Source organism: Triturus cristatus, chromosome 10 (assembly GCF_964204655.1).
Source record: "Triturus cristatus chromosome 10, aTriCri1.1, whole genome shotgun sequence".
In the NCBI taxonomy this organism is placed as follows: domain Eukaryota; kingdom Metazoa; phylum Chordata; class Amphibia; order Caudata; family Salamandridae; genus Triturus; species Triturus cristatus.
In genome coordinates, this window is record NC_140593.1 from 126050496 (window position 1) to 126077540 (window position 27045).

Sequence of the window (27045 nt, forward strand, 5' to 3'; positions counted from 1 at the left end):
TCCCGTTAACCAGCTCTGGTCATTACCCCACATCTTTTTGCTTTAGGGAGATTGCCTCCTGTTGTTTTGTGTTCCTATGCTCCGTTGTTGTACGGTTCTGATGCAGAGAGGGCTACTGTGCCCCTAGTGTTCTTTGCGGTGCGCCACAGTGATGCAGTGCATCAGGTGTTGGTGTAGAAGGAGGGTATTCAAAGTTTTGCTTGCCGTTTCAAATACCCGTAAAACTGCATGTTTTTTTTGTATCCTTTATTTAAATACCTGCAGATGTTCTCCTTTATACATGTGAATTATCACGTCAAGCCACCCCAAAAACATTTCGGCTCCTGACAAAAATATAGCTATAGTTACGGTTTGTACAAACATGTAAATTGTTTTGTTTTTTTCATATGCCAATTGCAAAGTTTTGCTTGCCGTTTCAAATACCCGTAAAAATGTTGTGGATGGACGCATATATTTTTCCTGGGCTGTTCGCTATGCTGTTATACTGCACTGTTTTGGTTCATTTTATGTATGCTTTAATCGAATAGCTCGCCTTATATTACAAATGTTATTCTTGCTTTTATATCAGGCATTTACTACTAGATCCTTTACTTAAATAATTAAGCAGCTTTAAAGTAACACAAATGCAATAAAAACTATCTAAACATAATTCGCTAACTTTTTACTACAAATTATTCGCTACATGCAAAAAATGTCTAATAAAAATATTAAAATACGCAATTGTACTGCACCTGTTAATATGTACACAAATCATGCCTACAACGCTCAGACACATACTACACTTTAAACTGATATACACAAACACATTACTACTTATTACACCACTACACAGTACTACAACTGATCCTCTGACAACTGTCATTCCACATTATTGCTACCCTTGCTAATGCTACAAATACTTTTGTATCACAGCAACTATTCATTGCAATACTCAAACACTGCACACTACTCCCTACTCCTCTTGCCACCATCACTAGCCGAAGCATAAGTTATAAATCCACATACTTACTCAACACATACATGCAGCTCTATATCTTTATCTGTCAAATACATTCACTACACTACAAAGAAAAACATTAAACAAAATTGTAATTACAATGCCAATAACTAACTAACTGATGCGAGACCTGTTGCATTGCAAATGCTTGTCTTGATTGAGTGGAGTGGGGCTCCCACAGCAGGATCCTGCCTCAGAGATCACAGTGACAGGCAGAGGAGAAGGGGTGGCTGGTAGCACTGAACATGCCTCTAAAATCAACCAACGACCATTCCACATACTTTCTCACCATAGCAATGAAAATGTGTAGGATGGGTCTGAAGGCTGTTTTTGGCTCCCAGATGCCAGAACAATGACAGCTAAAAGGTGGAATTCTACCTTGTTAGCCTCTTGCTATTATCGAGGAGAACGCTGCTTAGCGACTTCGCACTATACCTTAATTTAAGAGGGGTCTCAGGGGATTGAAGCGTCCCCTGCAGGCTACAGTGCGTAACCATTTGTTCACAGGTTTGATTCTTGGTGGATCCTTTCCGACTTTCATCCTTCCGCGATAGATAAATCATCAGCGTTGGACTGTGAAACAGAAAGCATCCACTGAATGGTATGCTCTATTATCCATGGGCCCGTCCCGATGTGACAACATACACCAAGGCACAAGTCAGGCCACTCTCGACACATGCAGCAGTACGCGACAGGCAGCCTTCACAGCAGCGCCACGCGAGCTGCAGCACAGGGCTGTGAGGGGCCCACCCTCCACGTCCCAGGCATCAGAGCTATGCTCTCACACGAGACACGCACTCTCTGGAGGGCCACAGCCTCACTGCAAGGTTCTACCAGGAGGCGAGGAAAATCCCCTCTCCACTGACATTCGCCACGTAGAGGGGGGGGGGGGGCGCATGTGAGCAGAGAGCGCAGGAGCCTGGTTCCCACGTTTAGCACACATGGGAGTATACCGTGCTGAGCAGAATCATGTGAGGAGTTGGGGACATGGACAGAGCCTGAGGTGGAGGCAGGTGCAAAGAGGAGCCTGGAGTACATGGAAAACGGCGCGGTGGGCCTGGAGCACGAGGAGATTGAGTGTGGGGCATGGATAGCTAGGCTGCTGTGCAGGATCACATAGACAGTGTGGGGAACACCTGGGCAGAAACCGCGAGGACCCACTAGCGCATGGAAACACTATGTGAAGAGCCTGGGAATCTTAGACAGCATAAGGAGCTTGGGGTGCAGAATAGGAGGGCCCCGGGGGCAAATAGAGAGTGGGGGAGCTTGGGGTACAATGACAGTACAGGGGCATGGTGGGGCACATGAACAGTGAGGAGTATGGAGCACGTGGGCAGTGAGGGGCGCAGGCACAGCACAGCTTGGGGAACATGGACACAGTGCGGGGGCCTGGGCCACATCGACAGACGGAGAGAGGAGCTTGGGGTACATGGACAGTGCGAACGGCCTGAGGCCCTTGGAGAGATAGTGTGAGAAGCGGGGTGTACATGGACAGGCAGATTTACTATAGTTTTGCACGGTGCTTGCATGACGAAAGCAGTAGCATTTATCAACTTCCCCAAAGAAAAAACAAACCTGACCATGCAATGTATCAGAGCTTAATATGATGACCCTAGCAGAATGTATGAAAATAACCCCCAGGAATACTGTACAAACACATCCTGTTTAACTCCGCTCTGCCTAAATATATATATTTATTGCTATCTACAATTTAATAAGTTTCTTGAAATAAAAAAATGAACAGGCAAAACGTCTAGTCCCAGATTTAGTCAAGTGGGTGCTGTGTTCGCTTAATAAAACAATAGTACTGATCAGCTTTCATAAGCTATTTTTGCACATAAACACATCATACCAGAGGCTTAAATGGCATTGCGTGACGTAGCGCGAAGTTCCTGATAATGGATGCAAATTGCAAGAGTACACGTAGTGTAATTTGCGTTAAATCACACATTGCTCCCCAATAGCCTTTTTGCTGCGGTACAATGTTACATCACTTTTATGTTGGCCGCAGCGTTTGTGTTTGCATGGCACGTGTGGCCACTGGTGCGCAACCAGTTGTAAATACAAAGCCAGGTAGTCATTGTCCTTACCAGGGGCATAAAACAGGCCCCCGCAGCCTCTATAGTGCGGGGGGGGCAAGCTCCGGGGGGCCCCCTCAGCACCGCACTTCGGCAGGAGAGCTCCAGATTGAGTCCGGAGGGGGCCCCTCCACGAACCCTGCAGGGGGGGGCCCTCAAGTTTCGTTACACCACTGCCATGAGACAATCTCACAAATGTTCCTTAAAAGATGTGTGGCACTCATGCTGGTCAGCACATAATGCAGTTCATGGCTTTCAACAGGGTAACTAAATAGTATGTTTACTTTAGTAACAAAAGCAGGTGCACTCATTAATCCCCTTATTAAGGGAAGCAGTTTTTATGACTTAATTTTGAATCATGGAACACATTTATCAAATCCATATGTAAACTCATGAGCTAATCAATGTCATGATATACCTAGTGTGCTATTTAATGTTATGACGTACCCCCATATATTGCACATCCTCCCATACTTGAACACATAATGACAATTAGAGGCATGTAGGAAAAGTCTGGGGTGCATCATGGCATTGACATGGTGTATGGTTGTGTAGTCTGCCATTAGTTCCCAAATGTGAGAATCTGGTATCTTGTTTTTTATATTTTGGCCCTAGCATGATGATAATCCAGCGTGTGTATGTAGACCTAGGCCTTTTCCTTGATATGAATCAGATTATTGAACTGCCTGGTACCTGGAGAGGAACACCAAATCATGCTCTCAGTGCAGACAGGTGATTACTCTCACGGTTTCAAGGGTGTCACCCGATGGTGCCAGTAGACCTTAGGGTTAACAGACCTTATAATCTGCGTCACAAGTGGTGGCCTACTAGTTAACTCGTGTAAAGTTCCGCTGCTACAGATTAACCCGGATTCCTGCACCACTATCTTGTGCGCATGCATGTAAATTTGTATGCATGTGGTTTGCGTTTCACACTGCATACTTTGAGTGAGGAGGGCAAGTGGAAGCCCCTAGCCTACTCATTGCACAATATGAAGGTGAGGTTACTCTCCCAGACAGTGGACATGTAATGCAGACATTCCTGAGACTGGAGAGTGGGGGACTAAAACAGTGAAGTTGGGAAAGAGAAGAAATGCTTCCCTTATAAATAAATTCAAGGAGGCTCTTGTGCTGCAAAGAGTTGTTAATGTCTCCTTGAGCACAACCAGTGGATGGTAGGGGTAAAAGGCAGGACTGCAGTTCCTGTTGCTAGAGAGCAATGGGACATTTAGAAAAGGGTCAGCCTTTCGCTTCTTTCTGATCACAGTAAAGTGTGACTGTGATAGGTGAGGAGCTCTCACACCTATATGCCCCTGTTGCAGATGCTCCAGCCTGAAGTCGAGCATACTGTTAAGAGCATCACTCCACACAAAGGTGGAGTATAAGAAATAACTCAAGGACACTTGAAAGACGAAACGTCCCAAACCGGCTCTGAGAGTGCAGGCAGACGGAACACACATCTCCTGTCTACTATACCTGTACAAGAGTGGCAGTTATTGACTGCGCTTGTTGTTCCAGTTCTATGTTCTCTTCAAACAAGGAGGGGTGGTCAACAAATTACTGGGAGGACTACCTGTACAACCAGGGCTGGTGTCTGCCTGACAGCCAACTCACCAGATGTGAGGAGACATTACCTGGAGTCTGACCTGGAAAAAGTATGGTTCTTTGTCCTAGAATGCCTGAAGGATCCTGCCTGAGTACAAGGGAATGAGCAGGCCAACCTTGCATGAGAAAAGCACAAGAGCAGTGACCCTGATGCTGTTGGTCTGTCTCACACTCAGAGCCAATTAGTCCCAGGGTTCTCAACACAGGGAAAGTACTCCTAAGCGTCCCTTCAACATTGATGTTGCAGCAGTGGCACAGTGTGCCTAAACAGTCAGCACTCCTAAAGAAAAGACTACCACCTAGTTGCAGAACTCGTTAAGCATGCAGCGTGAGACTGTTTTTGCAACCATGGCACTTGCTTCAGTGTCCCTAAGGTGTGGCAGGTTTTGGAAAAAAAAAAAAAAAATCATATAAATATTATCAGACCTACAAGTCTAGTGACTTGAATAATTTACTCTCCCTAACTATAACGTACTTGGCACATAAACTGGGCTCAAATTGTGCGATCCTAGGCCAAAATGTTATTTCACCAAATCGTCTTTTACAATTGCCACATGTGAGAGCCCCTTCAAATATGTGAGTTCAGCATGTGTGCTGTACAAAAACTCGTTGGATTCAATAAAGCAAGCATTTGCTCCGGGTATGAAAACAAAAATTAAGTTAGTCCACATACAGGGTACACATGACACCCCGAATGGCCTCTTAGTTCATTAATAGCATTATCATTAGGGAAGGGGCATGAAAGCTTCTCAGTTCATGTTTAAAAACTCACTTTTACACTTTTAATAGATTATTAAAGCTTGATGTGGTAGCGCACTGTCATTTACAGACAGCACATTTCCAATGAAATGGGCACAGAAAATTCCACATGACATGCAGTTTTATTGATAAAACAATATAGCATACAAGCACGACAAGCGGTTTTATCGATAAAATAATATCGCATACAAACAAAGAATGGAAATCAGATTTGTCATTTGCACATTTTCTGATTTATTTTTATCCTATTAAAATTTCCATCACAATTCAGAATCACAAAATAAGTATTTTCCTAGCTATTTAAATTTAGTTTTATAACAAATTTAAATCATACTGCCTTCATTTGATGCTTGAACCCAAACAAGATTGTCAGACAGTTTACTTTTCGTTCTCTGACTGCAAAGTTAAATGATTTAGTAGACACCAACCTTCAGGATAAAAAAAGCAGCAATTTGTAAGCAAACAAGATTTAAAGGCATCTTTATAGCTAAATAACTTTTTTAATTAACAGAATACCTGTTCTTTGCCAGCTCTGAGCGCCCTCACCTAGACCAGGCCAATAGGCCCTAAAAAAAGCTTGCTGTTAAAATCTGACTAGCCATAGTGGTGTGCAAGTAGATTTCTCGAGGCCTGGTTCTGTGATGCTGAAGAGATCACAGTAAGCCAATGGCAAGTGCCCCAAGTGTGCCTGAACTGACTTGTATAGTGGCCAGCCCCTTGGCACTTACCAATTGTGTGCCTGAGAGAATAAGAACTGCTGCCTCAAGGCATCTGTGAGTGCTCTCGAGTGACTCTGCAGGCGCTGACCAGAAGTGTACCCTATCAGAACTCACACAACACTGCTGCAGAGCTTTGAAGTAACTCAGCTGCTGTCCAAGACATTCACCCAGAAGTGAATGTAATCACCAGAGTGACCAGGGAGGACCAATCTGCTGACTCCCAGTCAAGGACGACGTCCGGAAATAACCTGTGGGCCCATCTGCCACTAACGACGAGATCCTATAAGAGGGCTTAGGAAGAGGATAGTTGCCTGCCGCCACTCACTCCGGACTCTGTTGCGGCTCGCGTCTGCACAGACATACTCCACAACTTCGGCCAGCATTTCATTCTCCGACCACATGAAAGAAAGGACTAATGGGAGGAGGGCGACACAAGCCCTACCTTCAGCCCTGAATACAGTTGAAATCACGGTTAGTGAACGCTGTTAATGCCTACCAGACCAGAGGAGGAGCACTGCACCTCTGCTAAGGCCCATACCGAGGCGCCGTTAGATTAAGGGGAGGGTGCAGATGGGAGCATACTCATTGAAGGAGCATAACTCTGCACCATAGACTGAATACCTGATACTTTTGTATATTGTGAAGTTACAAGTATCAAGTTTAACTGTATATCAAAATACTTTTCTTTTAGAAAGATAAGCACTGGACTGAACAATCAGGTTAATGCACAATTGGGAATCTGTAGCGCGTTGATACTGATAATCCCCCCACACTAACCACGACAAGATGTTGCAACTGCTCGCCCTTGTCTCTCACTGAAAGCCAAATGCTCAATGAGTTGAACTTGGTTCAATTTCCCGAACCTTAGTTGGACTGACCCATAATTCTGGCTCAGAAAGCAATGCTTGCTCAATAGCCTTCCGCTCGAGGGCAGACAGCCAGGGATATAGTTGCTATCTGAGGCATGTCACAAACTGTCCTCAATGCATCCTTTGGTGCTGGCTAGTAAATGAGGATAATTTACACCTATCTTCGTGTACCAGTCCAGTACATGTGAGGTAGATGAGGCATATAGCAATGTTGAATAGCATAGGATTATTACGTGAGAACATGCCAGCACTCAATGGCATTGTGAGGGATAAGTGTGAATACAACAGCAATGAATAGTATATACTTACAAAAAAGAAAGCAATGGCTCTTGTTGACAACATTATAATGAAAACGTTAAGTTGCTATTTGAGGACAGATAATAAGTGTTACTAACGAAAATGGGAAGCAGATTGGTATAAAAGCCTTGAAAATTTAGAATAAAGGTGTATTCTGTGCAAATAAGCCAGCGTTTCGGGCAAATATTAACTAACAAGTATATTATTGGAAAGGGTGACTGAGTAATTTAAAAATGACGTTTTGGCAAGAAACAAGAGTTACATTAATGAAAATGACAAGCTGACATTTTAGGAAAAAGAGTTGATATTTCAGTGGTAGCTCATGGTTTGATTTTATTTTACATTTCGAGAGCGCATGAATTTCATTAGGCGTCTTAGCACCAGCATTCACCAATTTCCTGACTTGAAAGGCAAAAATTGGGGGGAAATGAAAACTAAAGAGTGAGGGAGAGAACAGCCAGGATTTCAGTTGTTTCCGAACGATTGCCATCAGACTGACATTGAAGGTGCATACGCAGTTTGTTCAAACGTTGACAGGTGGAGTTAAAGCTTCTGCCACTCCCTGAAGCTTTCTTGATTTTTTGAACAATGACTCATTTAGTGGCTGCAGATCACAACAGTCTGGGGGTGTACCATCAAATTTCTTTTTCAGGTACTCTGGTCCGAAGCCATGCAGTGCATTATGTGCCAAACAAAAAGTCTTAAGGGCTACTCTTTTTTTTAACTGGAAGCCAGTGGAGCTCTGACAGGGCATAAGAGACTGCACTTTGTTATCTTCTTAAGAAGACCACCAGCTACATTCTGCAGCGTCTGAAGCTTATTTAGAGAACGTTGTTTTTGGCACAGATAAAGGGCATTAGAGTATTCCAATCTGGATAATACTAATGTGATGATAACCGATTTCTGCAGATTGAAAGGAATCAAAGAAAGAAACTTCAAAGTTTTCAGAAAAAGAAACAAGACAAGATCAATTTGTTGATCTGATACGTGAAAGAGAACTCAGGATCAAAGATTACCCCGAGGTTCCTACCTTTGGATCCTGGCAAAGGAAGGGACCCAGAGTCTGCCGCCACCAGGATGGTTTCTAGAAAGGGGTCCTTTTAAAAGAGGAGAACCTCTATTTTTTCCTGAATTTATCTTAGGGCAATTGCATCTCATCCAGCTGAAAATTGCACATGTACATCTGTTGAACCGGTCTGTGACCTCGTCTATACTGCTTGAGATCAACTCAACAATTTGAATGTCGCCAGCATAAGACATTATGGCAAAGGAGCGAATCAGCCTAGCCTAGGGGGGGGGGGGGGTACTTAATTATTTAAAAGCGTTGGGCTCCTGGGGGGAAACACTGGGAAGAGATATCTACTTCCCTGCTGCTAAGGCATTCATTTTGATCTATAATGATAGCTTTGTGCGACATGTCACTAATGGGAAAGCATGGATTAGAAAAAGCTAGGATGGCCACCATAAATGACTGGAGGGTTAAGCTCTTGAGAGGACCGGACCTCTGATCCAGGAAGAGGGAAAGAAACCAACCTTCCCATTCAATTATCCCCACCACTTCTCTGCATCCGTATTCCTGCTAATAACCCTGCCCCAGGAACAAATATAATTGTGCCAGTGTGTGCCATATTTAATAGATTTAAGTACCAAGGTGGAAGAAGTAAATGATGTTATTCAATGAGTAAATTTCAACTCCAAACCCATAAACTCAATAGATTAAAAATCGATAACTGTGCCAGTGGGTGACGTATTTAATAGATTTAATTAGCAAGGTGGAACAAGTACATTATGGTAAACGACAAGAACATTTTTACTCCAAACCCATGGACCCCGAAGGCAAAACATTGTTGCATCAGGTATTTAAATAACTTCCCCCTTTCATCCACGTATTTTTGTTATTTAAAAATATCCTGACATTACCAAGAATTAAACAATGGTCTTTAACTGTTGAGGTAAAACAAAAACATTTCTAAATAAGGAATGGATCTTACTCTGAAGTCTGTGGTTCGATGTCACATTAGGGAAGCTTGCTGATTCTTTCTTCTCATCTGTTTCTCCTTCATTCCCCAAGCATCTATCGATAGAAGGAACTGATAGAAGGGGACACCCTTCTGTTTTCTCTTTACTGCAGTGTTGCGTACGCTCAATGGCTTTATGAAGGTCATTAGGCAAATCTTCGCTCTTCCTCAGACAGACAGGCAGTGATTTACTTGTCTTCTGATTAAAGTAATTTACCCTCTCTGGGTTGTTAGTACTTCTAGCTACAGGAGAGTTGGCTTCCTTTCCCATCTTTGCCAGAAGCCTTACCCTATGTTTTTTTTTCATGTCTGATCCCTTAACCTCTACCTGCCTCCTGTCCAAATCTGCTTCTCTGCAGGATACCTCGATATCCTCATCTACCTTGGCTTTTTTATCCCAGGACCTTGATATTGCAACTGGACCCTTACATGAACCCTTCTCCTGCAAATTAGGATAGCATGCGGGCCTCTTTTCTTTTACATTTTTATCTTTGAAACTGGGGGGCATAGTCACCACTGACTGGCTACCATCAATGTGTTCCTTATTATCCAGCTTCGATTCAGCTGCTGAAATACTGATAAAACGTTTCCGCTCATGGGACCCATTCACCACTGGCAAATGTAGCTTATGGCGAGCCCTCCTTTCTGTAACAGATTCGCCCTTCAAACAAATGAGTGATCTGGTTGACAGTTCACATGAAAAGGGCCTACGAGGGTCCAAACCCTGTTTCTGTTCAGTACAGGTAGGGATGATACAGAGGTTCCCTGCCTGCAATTCCTCCCTTACCTCATATCCCAGCAAACTAGACTTAGGTTTCTCCCTTCTATTCTCAGTGTTTTCCTTTGCTTCTAACACCACCTTATTACCTTTTGTGAGTTCACTCGAGTTTGAATTAAATACCTCGTGAGCAGGTGTACCAATAGTACTGCAGCACCCCACATCTAATGACTGCTCTACTGCAGTTTCCTTTCTGCTGCACTCAGGGAGTGGCTTCCTCCTCCTCCTCCCCAGTGATTTATCCTTTAAGTATGTACAGGGTTCCATCACTGACCTACTACTGACTATTGATTGACTATGGCTCGTTCTTATAAGCTGTTCAGGTGAGAAACACCCAGAGCAGCTGTTTCCCTCGTTTGGTTCATTTTCTAAGACCCCCTGTTCAAAACTAGCCGACTTCCTCATTTTAATACCAGTTCCTCTCAAACAAGTATGCTCCATCTCTTCATGCACACTGCATCCAGCATTTTCACCGGGGAGAGCATTCAATGGCCCGGTCTCCAATGGTACCTCTATGCTATGCTCAAGGCTAGTTGTCTTCCTTCTTTTAGCAGTATCCCTCTTCAAACAGATGTGTAAATTCACCCCCAACTCACTTTTTTCTGTGGGTTCACATGAGACAGCTTTCTGCGTCTCTTCAGCTGAAAAATCTGGGGTGCTGTGACTGCCTTCATTTGACTTTCTTAGTCCACTAGAAAAAAAATGTGCTTGACTGTGGGGCTTCCCTCTTGATCTCTTCACACATGTGTCTTCCTTCTGACTAGCTGTTGCAACCTCAGACACAACAGATTCCGCGTTCAATAGTTGTTCAGAGGACAAAATGTTTGAGTAGTTTCCATCAGAAGACCCAGTCACTAAAACCTCTTTAGCAGTATCATGCTTCATACAGATGGTTTCTTCAAGCGATAACACACTATTTCCTGTGGAGGCGATGGGGACAGACTTCAAAGTCTGCTCTCCAGAGGAAGATGTGGTGACATTCTCCCCCTTATCAGACTTCTCTTCTACCTCACAAGACTGGAATTTTAGTTGCACACGAGGCCTCCCTCTTCTCTTCACTGCTTTACCAAGTACACTGTTAAACTGAGGCACCACAACCCTAGATTCACTAAGGTCAGCATTTAATAGCTGTTTAGAAGGGGAGCAGAGAAGGCAAGGATTTCTCTCTAAAACCTCTTGTTTGCCAGCTTGCAGGCAAGTTGGGTCTTTTTTCTCAACAAAATCACCCTTTAAAGAAATGTGGGCTGCCTCCTCAAATTTTCCTCTGGTGGCGTCACTAGGGGCAATTTGGTCAACTGAGGAATTGGAGCTGCTGAGGCTCCCTTGATGCAACTTTTTTCCTAGCACTCTTGACTGCGAATTTGCTTTCAAGCTTGGCCTCCCTCTTCTCTTCACTCCATCCTGTAGCACTCTTGACTCAGAATGTGGCTGCAAACGAGGTCTTCCTCTTCTTCGCTTCACACCTACATCCTTCAAGCAGTTGGTTCTTGCTACCACTTCGTCAACAGAACCTTTTTGAACAAAATGATCAGTATTCAATAGCTGTTCAGAAGAGGCACGAGTGGTGCAGTGATTTCCATCATCAGATTCAACCTTTACAACTCCTTGATTTCTTGGTTCAAGACAGGCTCTCTTCCTCTTCTTAACCATATCACTGGTTGAACACAAGGGCATCACTGCAGAAACATTGCTTCCAGTTGATTCACTAGGGCCAACATTAACATTAACTGTCAGATCAGTGGATGAACTGGTGGTGCACTGGCTTTCTTCGTTTGACTTTTTTTCTACTACTCTCGACTGGGAGAGTGGATGCAATCTAGGCCTGCCTCTTTTTTTCTTCAAACCTTCATCCTGTAACTGTTCAGCAGGGAAATTGCTAGAGGAATGTTTAGCCTCAAGAGACCTGGTCTTTGAAATAACCTGAATGCTAGTTTCAAGAAATGACCTACTTCTTTTAACAGTGTGCTCGCTGGAGTCAGCATTCAACATCTCAGCAGAGGGACTTATGGAACGGTCGCTCTCTTTATCAGACTTGCTCTCCAACCAGCGAGACTGAAGACTTGACTGAAAGAGAGAACTCCCTCTTCTTGTCACAGGTTTATTTTCGGAGCAAGTAGATTGTGGGCCTAATGACCCATTTTGAGGATCATCCGAGTCAGCATTCAAGGACTTTTCAGCAGACGAACACTTGGGAATATGGTTTCCCTTATGAGGCTTATTTGCCAATTCCACAGTAGATTTGCAACAAGCTTGTTTCGTATGCTTATGTACATCACCCTTCAAACAGACAGGAATAGTATCTCTCAACTGACTGTTTCCTAATGGTTCACTGGGGGAAACGGTCAACATCTGCTCTGCAGAAAAACTTTTGGTGATCTTACTGCGCTTACGTGACCTATTTTCTAACGAACTAGACTGTGCATTAGGCTGATGGCAAGGCCTGCCTCTTCTCTTTGAAGTGTTATCCTTTAAGAGGGTGGATTGTGTTACAACACGACCAACATGTCTTTTAGTTTCTTTAAGTGTGTCATTCAATAACCTTTTAATAGAACGCCTGGGACAGTGGTTTCCTTCATGAGACCAGTCATCCAATACGCCTTTTATAATGTTCCTTCTCCTAACAGTATTACCCTTTAAAGAAATGGCTGCTGTCTCTCCCAACGCACTGCTTCCTGTGGGTTTATTGTCCTCAGCAGATATATTTTCAGAAGACGAACTTGTGTTACTGCCATCTGATCTTTTTTTTAATAGAGTTGACTGGAAATGTGGCTCTAGGTTTCGTCTCTCAACATCTTTATTGTTTAAACTGACTGGTCCTATATCTCCCAACTGATTGATTACTGCAGGCTCTACTTGAGGCTTCAGTCTTCCTTTAACTTTACCCCAGATGCGGCATCTTGCACGTTCTCTGGGACAAGCTTTTAATGGCTGATGAACTGAAGAGTTATCATGGGAGCAGCTCGTTTCATCTGCCCTATTGTCCACCTCATTACCTTTCGGAGTTGGTGCTGTTGCAGACCTAGTCAGCCTCTTTTTCACAGTTTGGCTCTCCACCATTAAGTGGTTGGATGCTGCACGTCCACTAGGGCCGCTATTTGACGTATGTTCAGTGGGCAAATCCCTTGCACATCTTTTTTCCCCACCTGCCTTATTGTTTGCATCAACTCCTTTTAAACTGCACACAGAAGGGGTTCTGCCCATCCTTCCAGTCAAAGCCTTATTTTTCAAAACTCTGGGAGACGCCACTACCATTTTAGTACATGCTGTGCAAGCAGTATGGTTACAGTTGAGTCTGGCCGCAGAACTTCTGGTCTGGCGGCAACTCACATCTGCTTTACTATCTATCAAGAAACCCAACAAACTAGGCTCTGAAGGGGCTGTTACTTTCCTTCCTTTTCCAATGTTACACCTGAAAGAGGAGCGTGTCACAACCAGGTCTCTGCATGACATGGATTCACTACAGACAGCACTCAGGTCAGTTGGCGTACTATAATACTGCTTCTTCCCTTGTCTTTTTTCCTTTTTCTCATGAACCACTTCATGCTGTTCCAAACTTTCAGACTGCAATTCAGATAGTACAGATCCATCAACAATTTTATTTTCAACTTGCGCACTGGCATTGCTATTATTATTCAGGAGACCTTCAACTTGTGCTGAATCCCTGCCTCCAAATACAGGAATCCTTTTTAATACCCGTTTCCTAGGCCGCAATTCAATCATTTATAATACCTTTTCCCTAAACAACTGCGACGAAACAATCATACCATCACAACGACAATAATAAAAAATACAGCTTTATTAAGTCAGCCAATTCGAGATTATAATGAACTAATTTTATGACAAACGACAAATCAACTCCAGGTTCCTACCTTAAACTATTGCATTTTCGACACTTCACATTTCTTAACCTCACAAAACTTCAAAATGAACAAATTCAAGTCAAACGATTACTCTTACATCAGAGGAAAGACCATTAATCCGAACTTGACACAATCACGTATCTCTGATCTAATTCTTGCTTTGAATGAACGGTTAATAGTGAAAAACCAAATGTGGGCAGGTTGTTTAAAGCCAAGTGACCCACACAAATAAAAATATAAAGCCAAATTAAACTAAAAACCTAATCTTCAAAAAACAAGCGGCAGAATTATAAGAATTCGTAGCTGATTATGCGGTCCCTTGCTTGCTGTCGTGAGGTTTTTCTTGCTCAAGATTATGGGTGTCTACAGATGCAAGTGAAACGAATTTGAAGGGGGGTATTTCTGGGGTTGCGGAGCGCCTTGAAACACCTTCTTTGCCCTAACTTGGCGGAAGGAAGCCGTATAAGCAGATACAATTGTAAGAGCATGGACAATCTACACACGGATGTCTCTGGGGGAAGAGGGCTACCTCTACATTAGTTGAAATGTTTCTTCTACCTTGATGAGTCCCACACGCAGTCTCGACGCGGCACTGTTTGTATAATTCAAAGCTCTTGTCAGGGATCTTTCCCGGGCCCTCCAGAAGAGATACTCTGTCTGACCCAGATGTCTTCTGCCCGCGCCTCTCCCCAACCAGAATCGGAGGTAGGCCTGCAGTCTGAGAGATAGACAGTTTCCACCGCCCCACTAAACGCCTGCGCCACTTGCAGCTACCTTGAGGCTAACTCTACTCCGCCCAACCCTATCTGAGCTTTTCCAGGCCTAAAAGCCTGTCTCGCCTCGGACAGCTTGACTCCTATGCTTCGCCAACCCGCCTGTGCTCGGCCAATCACCCACCTTCCATGCGATCCCACCCTCCGAATCAGGAGGAAGGCCCCAGAACTTCACTTCCCACCTCCCGCCAGATGTCCTAAAAAATCCGATTACCTCCAATTTACTTTCCACTCTGAAACAGACTTCAACTAAGCGAAGGCGGATAGAGGCAGTTGAATAGCTAGATATACCGATAGAAAGGTTAGGGGGAGCAATTCTGACTGGTCTGCCCCCTAATGCCTGCCATTCGTTAAGAAAAAGACCCGCCCAGAAAACACGCACATCAAACCCGGAAGAGACCCCGCCTCCAACAAAGGAACTGCCTACCGCCCCGGAAGCGATCGCGGACCCGCACGTGTACGGATACTTCAAATGGATGCGCGCTGCCAACCGCGTCGACGCCTATGGTGGATTATTCAGGGACAGTAAAAGCGGGCCTCAAATTATCGATATAGTACGGTTTATACCTTTGTAAGCAGATACAGTCATTGTGTTGGCACTTTATATTCAACGGGGCGGAAACCCAATGATTTTTTAGCTTGCCTTGAAACACCGGAGGTGAATTTTCATTTGGTACGTAACAACCTTACCCCGAGGGCTTCTGTTCTAAAGGGCAGTAAATTCAACATGACAATTCGGTTTAAGTAAAAAGTAGTTCTAAATTAGAATGAGCCGTGAGCTTGAATTTTTCAATAGCTGTTTATTTTTCGCAAGATCGTGTACCATGAATAACCACACTTGAGTTGTGGAACCGCAACTTGGACTTTACCCTCAAAATATTTTAAGGCTACTCGGTTAATGGTGCCCTTATTTGACGCTTCATCTGAAAGAACTATTTTACTCTGCCTGAGACCACAACGTTATTCTGTCAACAGGACTCCGAGCTTTTATGGGATACTATGCTAAAACATTTTGCCTATACTCTAATCCATTTTCAATAGATTGTAAAGTCAGACGCATACATAAAATATACTTTAAGGTTCATTCAACAGCAGCACCACCTGCATTAACATACTGTCCTGCTTCCCCCAGCTCATTGCAGCAACTGCCTGATGTCAGTACTCTTATTCCAAACTGGAATGTGGAGTGCAAACTATGGCAATAATGCGCGAGCACCTTTAAACATAACACACCTTTCATCTTTAAAAAAAAAAACCAAAAATATGCACATTAATATCGAATGCACAGTTAATGTACACCATACTATATGTACAATTAATGTCAATACCGATAAATATGATGTCAATGTACGCCATAATATATGGATGTAGAACAATGTCAGTACCAGAAAATATAATGTCTATGTACGCATAATAATGAGAATGTCGCTAAATGTGATATCAATGACCGTCGTGTTATATGTACACGTAGTAACAAAACATTGCTTTTGAATTCACCCGAGATGACCTCCCCATCAACCCAGAGTCAGAGATACATAGCCAGACAGGCCCTGCAACCCACGCGTCTTTCGATTGATAGGTCTCAGGTGGGGTTATACTTAGCCCGAAGACAAACGTGCTAACAGGGAAAACCAAGATTCCACAGATAGGCAGCTACACCACAATAGGTCCGAGCAAACTGTCCCTATTAAAACACGTTTGGCCAAAGGGAAGCGTGTTCCCAAAATACCACAAAGTCAGATGCCACATGTAGTTTGGAGCACACAGCCAGTCGGAACACAGTATGTACACTAGACGCAGTGATCACGCGCTACCCATGCTGGCCTTCTGGAGAGATACACGCTGGCCCACAATAGGTCTACATAAAGTCGAGAGCCACCTGTGTCCCTCTTATCAGATAGTTGTATTTCTGGTTCATGACTTGGCCACGATTTATGTGTTATACAAGAATGTGTAATCGGTTTATTATACCTCAAGAACTGTATTTTTTACAGGCCAAAACTTCTGTTCATCGAGACAGTCTTTAGACACAACTCTGTTTATGCTCTCCTGGCTGCTTCGTTTAATTAAATCAACCTGTTCCTGTTTTGCCAAACGCCTCTTGTCTTTAATTTTTTAAAGGTCAACTCATATCCAAGCAACCACATGATAAATTGGTATACACTGTAAAAATAGACTCCAAAATGCATAAGAAATACAAATATAAGATCCATGCAACTGTTGATCAAGAAATAACAACCATATGCACAAAAGAAAAGCGATAGCATTGCAAACTTTTAACAAATTAAAGTGGTAAAATTAAACAGTATAATCAGACATCCATACAGGTTTCTTTAAGATAATTTTTCCTCCAGAAATTACATCTTCACTATTCTCCATGAAAAAGTCCTCACCATCCCTTACAGAATTTCGCAACAACTGCTTTTGTTCAAAGTGGACCCCCAAATCCTTCTCTCCAGCTTCGTCTCCAAATTGAGAACCCATGTCATTTTCAAAACCATCGACCACATTGGAGGGAGTTTTGGAATATATGTATTGTTTTCCCTAAAGAATAACAATACATTTAAGATTCCAAACCTTTCCATCACTTAACCCCACAGCATTTTTTAAAACGTCCACAACATCAAAAGGTCCCAAAAATGGACTCTCTCCTATCCTTACTCTCCAAGGCTTCTTAACCTTAACAGACATCGCTACCATGATATTGGTTACACCAGCCAAACCTCTCCTTCAGTCATAATTAAGCTTATATATATTGTGAGTGTCCTTTATCCTCGGTCTCAAAACACAAATAATGCAGTTTCTGACCACTCGTTCTACAAACATGTTTAAACTTGGCCTCCAAACAACATTGGTTGCTTAGTTTTCTCAATTCCCCCATGTTCTGCATGGTGATAGACTTCCTTACCTTAACAGGAGACACTGCTCTATCACTGCTCCATAAAATACTGTTCAGCTGGGCTAATTCATTCCTGACCTCCCAGAAATATCTCAAATCTGATCCTAAAGATCCTTGGCGGGATACACTTCTCTAATGCATCTCAAACATTCTGTATCACATCACCCTTAGTATACTCATCCTTCCAGGTTTTATTCTCAGTGAAAGTTATGCCTTCATCATCCACCTAAGCTTTATGATAGTCTTTCCACTCACTACACGCATTTTCCCTCATTCGCAACAATATTCTTGATAAAAAAAATCAGCTGACACATTGTCTGGTGAGATTTGGATCAAAACCGGACAAAGCAGTAGCTTTTGCAATGACAGTTTTGACATCCTCAAATTCTCACTCACACGCCTTGCACCAGTTAAATTTGCTCTTGTTCTTAAGTAGTTCTGTTATGGGATTTTGTTAAGCACACATTTCACCCGAAGGTCTCAAAGCGCAGGGCACGATGGAGAAAAAGAGGGAAGGAGCAGAATGAACTCAGAACAGCCAGGTTTTGAGAGCCTTACAGAACTTTCTGTGAGTGGTCTCAGTACGTAGATGAAGAGGGAGTGAGTGCCATAGGGTGGGTGCAAGATAGGAAAAGGATCTTCCGCCATTCCTGGCGGTACGGAGCTTGAAAGGTAAAAGAAAGTGTTTATTGGTAGATCGGAGGGTTCTGGAGGGGTTATACCAGACCAGTTTATTGGCAAAATAGTGAGGGCCGAGTCCATAGAGGGTTTTGTGGACAAGACTGCTGATTTTGAATGTTATGCGCTTTCTGACGGGGAGCCAGTGCAGCGTTTTCAGATTGTGTGCTGAGGGAGATCGAGTTGATAAGTTTAGTACCAGTCTGGCTGCTGTGTTTTGGAGGACTTGGAGTTTTGCTAGGTGTTCTTCATTAATGGAAGCCATAAGGGCATTACCATAGTCTAGCCGGCTGATAATTAATCCTTGCACCAGCGGCATTCGAGATGACAGAGGAACCCATTTAAAGGTCTTACGGAGGCTGCGCATTAGTCCATAACAAATGCTGGCCATGTGATTGACGACATGATTGGACATAGAAAGATAGTTGTTGTGAGAAGTTGGCCTGGTATATGATGCTCACTAGTTAAAGTGATCACCTTGTACCATGCCAAGCAACCCTTATGGTGTGGTTGTAAGTCAACCTTTTCGGACTAGCTGCCCTAGTGGTAGCGTAGGCTAAGCAGTCTTTGAGGCTAAACTCGTGAAGCGTGTTAAGCCAGCTGTTTTACCAAATGCAACCCCCTTTTATACCAATGAAAGGACACCACACAGATATATATTCAAAATATATATGTATTTATTTCTCAAAGTAACCCCTAGTCTCTTTATGAGCACAGGAGCACAAATCTTCAAACAAGATTATCACAGAATACACAGAAGTTGCACTTTATATGGATAGGCCCTGGTGGCCACTCGAACCATATACTAAAATAGTGGTATAAGTACCACGAACAGAAAAGGGAAAAGGCCTAGGGCCTCTAGAATCGCTGGGCCTACAAGGAGCTAACGTCAGTTAGTGACCAGGAGGTCCACGGGTGGCGTGTGCAGAGCAAATAGTCACATGCGTGCTCCCATAGGTTTCAATGGGTGCGTAAAAAGTACAAAGTTACTGCAAAGGAGATCTTCCGGGTTGACTAGGAACTTAAGATTTGGAACACAGGCACTAGAGATGTATTACTACACTTGGGCACCGGAGTACCAGCTTTACCTCACCCACAGGAAGCGGGTGCATAGGCCTCAATGTGCGTCGGGTTTCTTCTATCTGTTCCGTTGAGCCTGGGACAAAGATGCTGCAGGCGGTCGGTCCGGGAGAGATGCGGTGGATCCAAGGGTGGATCGGAGTTGCAGAAGACCTGAAAGCAGAGGGGACAGTGTTCACAGTCACTAGCCAGTGACCGGCGTGGCACCAGGTAGGTACCAGGCAATGTCGGGTGCAAACAGGTGATGAGGGGTAGCTTGTCTCCGCAGCCACGTGGTCCCTGAAGGTCGACGACGTCCAGGAGTCGGCTCACGAGCTGTCCCACGCAGGCTCTCGCTGTCGGCGACTTGGTCGAAGCAAACAAGCCTTGGCAAAAGCAATTGTAGGAGGATTCGGAAATCAGCTGTTGGTTCTGACCAGCAAGGTCAGAGGGATTACTCCTTTGGAGAGGAGCAAGGGCCAGTCTGGAGCAACCAGACCAGCGGTGTTTTTCGTAGAGTTCGTCGCCAAGATGGCCACTAGCCAGCGGGCCAGCAACCGGTTAGGCGCGTCGAGTGGCAAAATGCAGAAGGGCCCCACGCAGATCGTGGAGATGCTGGAGGGCTCACCTTTGGTGCAAATGCTGCTCGAGAGTTGGGCTTCTCAGATCCCAAAGCACAACTTGGAGGGAGCCTCGGTTGTTGCACTTGTCAGCTTGTCGTAGTCGATCCAAGATGGCTGGCTCCACGTGTCTCGGTGCCTCCACGGGTCTCCTCTTTTCAGGGACTGTGGATCGGGCGGTGAGAGGTCTGGAGGTCCAGGTCTTGTCAGTCTCTGGGCTCGGGCTCCGGCGGGAGGCGGCGGCAAAGCAGACGTTGATTCGCTGGATGGTGCTTGCGTTAGCAAGGTGGTCACTCCCTGACCACAGGGGAGATTGGCTTCAGTCCTCTGTGCAGCAGAGCGTCGAAGTTCCCGTCTTCTTCTTAGTGTTAAGTTGATTCCAGGATGTCTGAAGTCTTAGGACACAGCTCCTACCTTTAAGCGGATTCTAGGGGCCGGACTACCTGCTAGGTCCCTCCCTATGGGTGGGACCAGGAAGGGGGGTGGTTACACCCCCAATCCTTTGTCCAGCTCGCCCCAGGCCCGGGACTGGTGTGCCCCAGGACCGGTTTGAACTGGCATATGCACCGAGGCTCCTTGTGAGCCACAGGCATGTCTGGTTTCTTTCAAGCCCTACCTGACCAATACACAAAATCCTGTCTGGGGTGGTGCACGCACCGCCCCTGGCAGGAAACCCTTTGTCCACACCTCCCAAGCTGGAAGGACTCCCAGCAGCAGGAGGGCAGACTTGTGTCTGTGGTGGCAGCATCCATTTTGTGGAGCTGAGGCGATGTCTGATTTTACCCGGGTTTCAGCTACTGTACATGTCGTGTCCCTCTAGAAGGGTGGAATGCTAACCCCGTCGCCAGAATTGGCGAGGGGTTAGTATTCCAATTCGTATGACACCTTACTCGACATGTTTTGATAAAGCCAAACCAAAGATAGCATTTAACCGCGAGGTTCATAATGCACTTAAGAGTATATGGTATGACGATATCTGGAAACAGTAGAAGGAAGTTGTTCCGACCACTGCAGACAGGCTCAGCTCATGCCAGAGCACCATCTCACATGGAACCAAGCACTCTGCCTTCAGGATTGTTAAGGCCTGCCATAGGAGTGACTTATAGGTTACCAGGTGTCCCATTTAAGGTTAGGTATAGGTATACTACACCTAAGTAAGAGGTGATTACACCAACTTACCCCAGCTGAGTGATCAGCCAGTTGTGTCAAATTGTTAGGCCAAGCCTGGGGTGGCATAATACATGCTTCAGCCCTTGGCAGGCCTTGGGTACACCAATGCCCTGGGTACCTAGTGTACACTGGTACAGGGGCTGACAGGGTGATCCACTTCCAATTGGTTATGCACCTAGGGTGCATAGTTTTAATTTAGTAGAGAGAACAGCAGGCTGGGGGTCTGATTGGCAGGCCCACAGCCTCAATATGTCAAAAACCAGTGAAGCAAAAAGCAAAAATTTGGGGTGACCATAGGATAGCAGACCCTACTCTCCTACACAACCCCCCCCCAAACGCTGGGACATTAAACTAGCCTTGACCAGTCTCGTCTTCATGTCCTAAGTGGAAGTACCTGGAGAGACCATCTGCATTCCCATGGTCAGTACCTGGCCGGTGCTCCACTGTAAAGTCCATCCCCTGTAGGGAAATGGACCACCTAAGCAGTTTGGGGTTTTCACCCTTCATCTGATTTAGCCACAAGAGGGGCTTATGGTCGGTCTGAATCTTGAAGTGAGTGCCAAACAAGTATGGCCTCAGCTTCTTCAGGGCCCACACCACAGCAAAGGCCTCCCTCTCAATAGCTGACCAATTCTTCTCTCTGGGGGTCAACCTTCTGCTAATAAAAGCAATGGGTTGGTCTTGACCATCTACATTAAGTTGTGACAGCACAGCTCCCACACCCAACTCAGAAGCATCTGTTTGGACAATAAACTCTTTGGAGTAGTCAGGACTTTTCAGGATAGGTGCAGAGCACATGGCCTCCTTCAGGTCATCAAATGCCTTTTGACAGCTTACTGTCCACTGAACCTTTTTGGGCATCTTCTTGGATGTCAGATCATTAAGAGGAGTCACAATGGACCCATAGTTCTTAACAAACTTCCTGTAGTACCCAGTCAAGCCCAAGAAAGCTCGAACTTGAGTCTGGGTGGTTGGAGGGGACCAGTCCTTGATGGATTGTATCTTACTCTCCAGTGGTTGAATTTGGCCTCCACCTACAAGGTGGCCCAAATATACAACCTTACTCTGCCCTATCTGGCACTTTGTAGCCTTGATAGTGAGGCCTGCCCTTTGCAGAGCCTCAAGAGCCTTCTTCAGGTGGATCAGGTGATCCTCCCAGGTGGAGCTAAAGACAGCAATGTCATCAAGATATGCTGCGCAAAAGTCATCCAACCCAGTAAGGACTTGGTTCACCAGCCTTTGGAAGGTGGCAGGTGCATTCTTCAGACCAAAGGGCATCACCACAAACTGGTAGTGCCCACCTGGGGTTGAGAATGCTGTTTTGGCCTTAGACTCCTCAGCTAATCTGATTTGCCAATAGCCAGCTGTTAAGTCAAATGTGCTCAAAAACTTTGCAGAAGCTAGTTTGTCTATGAGCTCATCTGCCCTTGGAATAGGGTGTGCATCTGTCCTGGTGACAGCATTGAGTCCTCTGTAATCCACACAGAACCTCATCTCTCTCTTGCCATCTTTAGTGTGAGGTTTGGGGACCAGAACCACTGGGCTAGCCCAGGGGCTCTCTGAGGGTTCAATGACACCTAATTCCAGCATTTTATGTACCTCAGCCTTTATACAGTCCCTGACGTGGTCAGGTTGTCTGTAAAGCTTGTTCTTTACAGGCAGACTGTCACCAGTGTCCACCACATGGGTACACCAGTCAGTTTGACTAGGTATCAAGGAAAACATATGTGAAAATGATTGTAGAACCTGTCTACATTCAGTCTGCTGATGGGCAGTGAGGTTGCCTCCAAGGGTCACTCCTTCAACTGAGCCATCTTCAGGGTTCTGAGACAACAGGTCTGGGAGAGGGTCACTCTCTTCCTCCTGTCCCTCATCTGTAGCCATGAGCAAGCCCATGTCTGCCCTGTCAACATATGCTTTAAGCCTGTTAACATGGAGTACCCTGTGGGGACTCCTGGGAGTTCCTAGGTCGACCAAGTAGGTGACCTCTCCCTTCTTTTCCAGGATTGTATGGGGTCCAGACCATTTGTCTTGGAGTGCTGCTGGGGCCACTGGCTCCAACACCCATACCTTCTGTCCTGGCTGAAACTCAACCAAGACAGCCTTTTGGTCATGCCAAGCTTTCTGTAAGGCCTGGCTTGCCTCAAGGTTTTTGGATGCCTTCTCCATATACTCAGCCATCCTGGAGCGGAGACCAAGTACATAGTCCACTATGTCTAGCTTAGGCTTTTTGAGAGGTAACTCCCATCCTTCCTTCACCAAACACAGTGGGCCTCTCACAGGGTGCCCAAACAACAATTCAAAGGGGCTGTAGCCAACTCCTTTTTGTGGGACCTCTCTGTAAGCAAACAGAAGGCAGGGTAGAAGGATGTCCCATCTTCGCCTGAGCTTTTCAGGTAATCCTTTGATCATACCCTTTAGGGTCTTATTGAATCTCTCAACAAGCCCATTGCATTGTGGGTGATAGGGGGTGGTGAACTTGTAGTTGACACCACATTCCTTCCACATAGCTGTCAAGTATCCTGACATAAAGTTGGTACCTCTGTCAGATACTACCTCCTTAGGAAACCCCACTCTGGAGAATACTCCCAGCAGGGCCCTGGCCACAACAGGTGCTGTAGTGGTCCTAAGGGGAATTGCCTCTGGATACCTGGTGGCATGATCCACTACCACCAGTATAAATCTGTGCCCAGATGCAGTGGGAGGATCCATGGGACCCACTATGTCTATTCCCACTCTTTCAAAGGGGACCCCCACCACAGGTAGTGGTATTAGGGGGGCCTTTGTTGTGCCACCTGATTTGCCACTGGCTTGGCAGGTAACACAGGAGCGACAAAACTCCTTTGTATCTTCATTCATGTGAGGCCAGTGAAAGTGAGGGACAAGTCTGTCCCAAGTCTTGTTCTGGCCTAAGTGTCCTGCTAAAGGAATGTCATGGGCCAAGGTAAGAAGGAAGCCCCTAAATTGCAGAGGTATAACCAACCTCCTGGTAGCACCAGGCTTGGGGTCTCTAGCCTCTGAATAAAGGAGCCCTTCATCCCAATACACTTTATGGGTACCTTGAGCATTCCCAGCAGCCTCAGCAGCAGCCAGCTGTCTGAGGGGTTCAAGAGAGGGACAGGATAACTGAGCCTGCCTCAAGTCAGCCCTTGAAGGTCCCCCTGTCCCCAGAAACTCAACCTGATCAGGTTCAAGCTCTTCAGGGACAGTTCCTTCAGGGTCCTCTAGATCAGCTTCCTGGGAAGGCTGATCATCACTCTGAGGCAGGGGGGAAGGCACAGCCTTGACCCTCCTGTTCTTCTTCTTGGTAGGTGCTTGGTCCATTGTTCCAGGATCCAAGACCTGAGGTTCAGTGAGGCACTTTTTGGCCTGTGACCTGGTCACAGCAAGGACATGTGATGATATACCTAACATCTCTGCATGAGTCCTGTACTCCACTTCTGACCATAGAGAACTCTCTAGGTCATTGCCCAACAAACATTCTACTGGGAGGTCTGCACTAACCACAACCCTTTTGAGGCCAGTTACCCCTCCCCATGAGAAGTTAACAACTGCCACACTATGTGAAGTAGTGGCATTGCTGGCATTGGTCACCAGGTAGTTCTCACCTGGTATGTACTGTCCAGGGTCCACAAAGCCTGGTGTCACCATAGTGACACTGGCACAAGTGTCCCTGTAGGCTTGAGCCACTTTGTCATTAATTAAGGGAGTCTGTCTGTACTTGCCCAGGTTACTGGGGCTCACAGTCAGGGACAAATCAATGTCCCCATCACAGATCAAGACTGCCTGTGTAAGGGTTCTGTCTAAGTCAGAATCTCCTTCAGTTCCCATAGTGATTCCCACTACACCCTTTGCCTGGGGACCAACACTGCTAACAGTAGTACTGGGAGCAGGTGCCTTAGGGGCAACAGTGTTGGGGGCTCCACCCTTTTTGCAATCACTAGTCCAGTGAGTTGTATTTTTGCAATGATTGCACCAGGGTTTCTTCTGACCTTCTTTCTTCTTTTTGGACTGTTGGGACCCACCCTCCTTAGTAGTAGTTTGGGGCCCTGTTGAAGACTTCTGGTCTTTAGGTTTCTGATCTCCACCCTTTTGGTCTGTTTTCTTCTGATCACCCCCTTGGCCCTGGTTCTGGTTCTTTTGCTTAACCCTGGTTCTGACCCATTTGTCTGCCTTCTTTCCCAATTCTTGGGGAGAGGTCAGATCAGAGTCAACCAAGTGTTGATGCAGTTGCTGGTTTTGACAGTTATTTAAAATCTGTTCTCTCATCATCAAATTATACAATCCTGTAAAATCAGATACCTTACTTCCCAGCAACCAACCCTCCAAAGCCTTAGTGGCACATTCAACATATTCAGACCAGTCCTGAGTCTGTGTCTTTTGGGTGTCTCTGAACATTAACCTGTACTGTTCAGTGGTTAAGCCTAACCCATCTACCAGAACACTCTTCAGGACTCTGTAATTTCTGACATCCTCTTCTCTAACAGTGAGGAGTCTGTCTCTGCCTCTTCCTTCAAAGGAGAGCCAGAGGATTGCTGCCCACTGGTCTTCAGGAACCTGCTGTACTTTGCAGGCTCTCTCAAGAGCAGTTATCCATTTGTGGATGTCATCCCCACTTTTGTAGGGGGGCACAACCTTAGACAGGTTCCTATTATCAAAGACCCTATCTTTGTCCTTAGGGACAATGCTGCCACCAGTGGGTATAGACCCACTCTCTCTAGGTTGCCTAGCCTTGTTCAGTTTTTCTTCCATCAGGGCTACTTCTAGCTCCTGCTTCCTGATCCTCAGCTGGGCTTCCTGCATTCTGGCCTCATGTTCCCTCCTCTGAGGGGTGGTCATCCTTTTCCTGGAGTGACCTTGAGAGCCTCTAGAGCCATGAGAAGCATTGGAGTCACCTGAGCGATTCCTTTGCCTCCCAAGCCCTGTGTTAAGTCCACTGGGGAGATCCAATGGGGTGAACCCATTGTCAGTCCCCAATAGCCTTAGTTTAGCTGGGCCAAGTATAATACTTGGCACTGGGCTAGTTCTCCCTTCATCATCACTACTTTCTGTATCCTCACCACTTTCCTCCCCTGTAGTATGATTCTCATCTAAGGGATGGCTATTGGAACTGGGTACCTCTGTAGCATCTTCAGAAGGGGGGCCTCCTGTTCCTGACCCTAAGGGGGCTAACTGGGAAGCTTTCCTGAGTTCTCTCTGATTCTCATCATTTTGTAAGAGTTCTCTGAGCTCAGCAGAGGTAGGGTTCTTGGGCTGTTTAAGGCCTCTAAGAGTTGCCAAATGCCTGAGCTCATTCTGGTTAAGGGTAGCAAAGCTGGATGGTGCCCTCTGGGGGTCACTCTCAACAGAGATGGGTACAGTGGACCCCTCTGCCCCGGCCATTGCTCTTAAGTGTGGGTGGATGTGTTGCAATCTACCTACACTTGGGTTTACCTACTAAACCTATCTAGTAGTTGTAGTCAGGGTGTGCTACTCCCTTTGCTCTACAACAACTAAGTTCAGTAGAACTTATGTATATCTAATCTTGTTTTAAATGTACCTACAGGTACCTATGTGATCTTTCAATTGGTAACCAAGAGATTACAATGGTAAAACACAGCAAGCTCAAATCCAACCGCTGCTCACCAATGTGAGAAGTTGGCCTGGTATATGATGCTCACTAGTTAAAGTGATCACCTTGTACCATGCCAAGCAACCCTTATGGTGTGGTTGTAAGTCAACCTTTTCGGACTAGCTGCCCTAGTGGTAGCGTAGGCTAAGCAGTCTTTGAGGCTAAACTCGTGAAGCGTGTTAAGCCAGCTGTTTTACCAAATGCAACCCCCTTTTATACCAATGAAAGGACACCACACAGATATATATTCAAAATA

General features: G+C 45.4%; 1 protein-coding gene across 3 annotated transcripts in view; it reads right to left on the reverse strand.

The window, feature by feature from the left end:
• Positions 1-27045, reverse strand: part of TOPAZ1 (testis and ovary specific TOPAZ 1) — a 1878688-nt gene that overhangs the window by 1758081 nt on the left and 93562 nt on the right. The window contains exon 1 of one of the 3 annotated variants that reach the window (XM_085630595.1): positions 9315-14501. The exons of 1 other annotated variant lie outside the window; for it this stretch is intronic. In XM_085630595.1, the coding sequence (XP_085486721.1) occupies positions 9315-13839 (4525 nt within the window). In that variant the 5' untranslated portion in view covers positions 13840-14501. Of the gene's footprint in view, positions 1-9314; positions 14502-27045 lie in introns of those variants that run through there. One more of the 3 variants, XM_085630594.1, reaches the window with a different exon arrangement.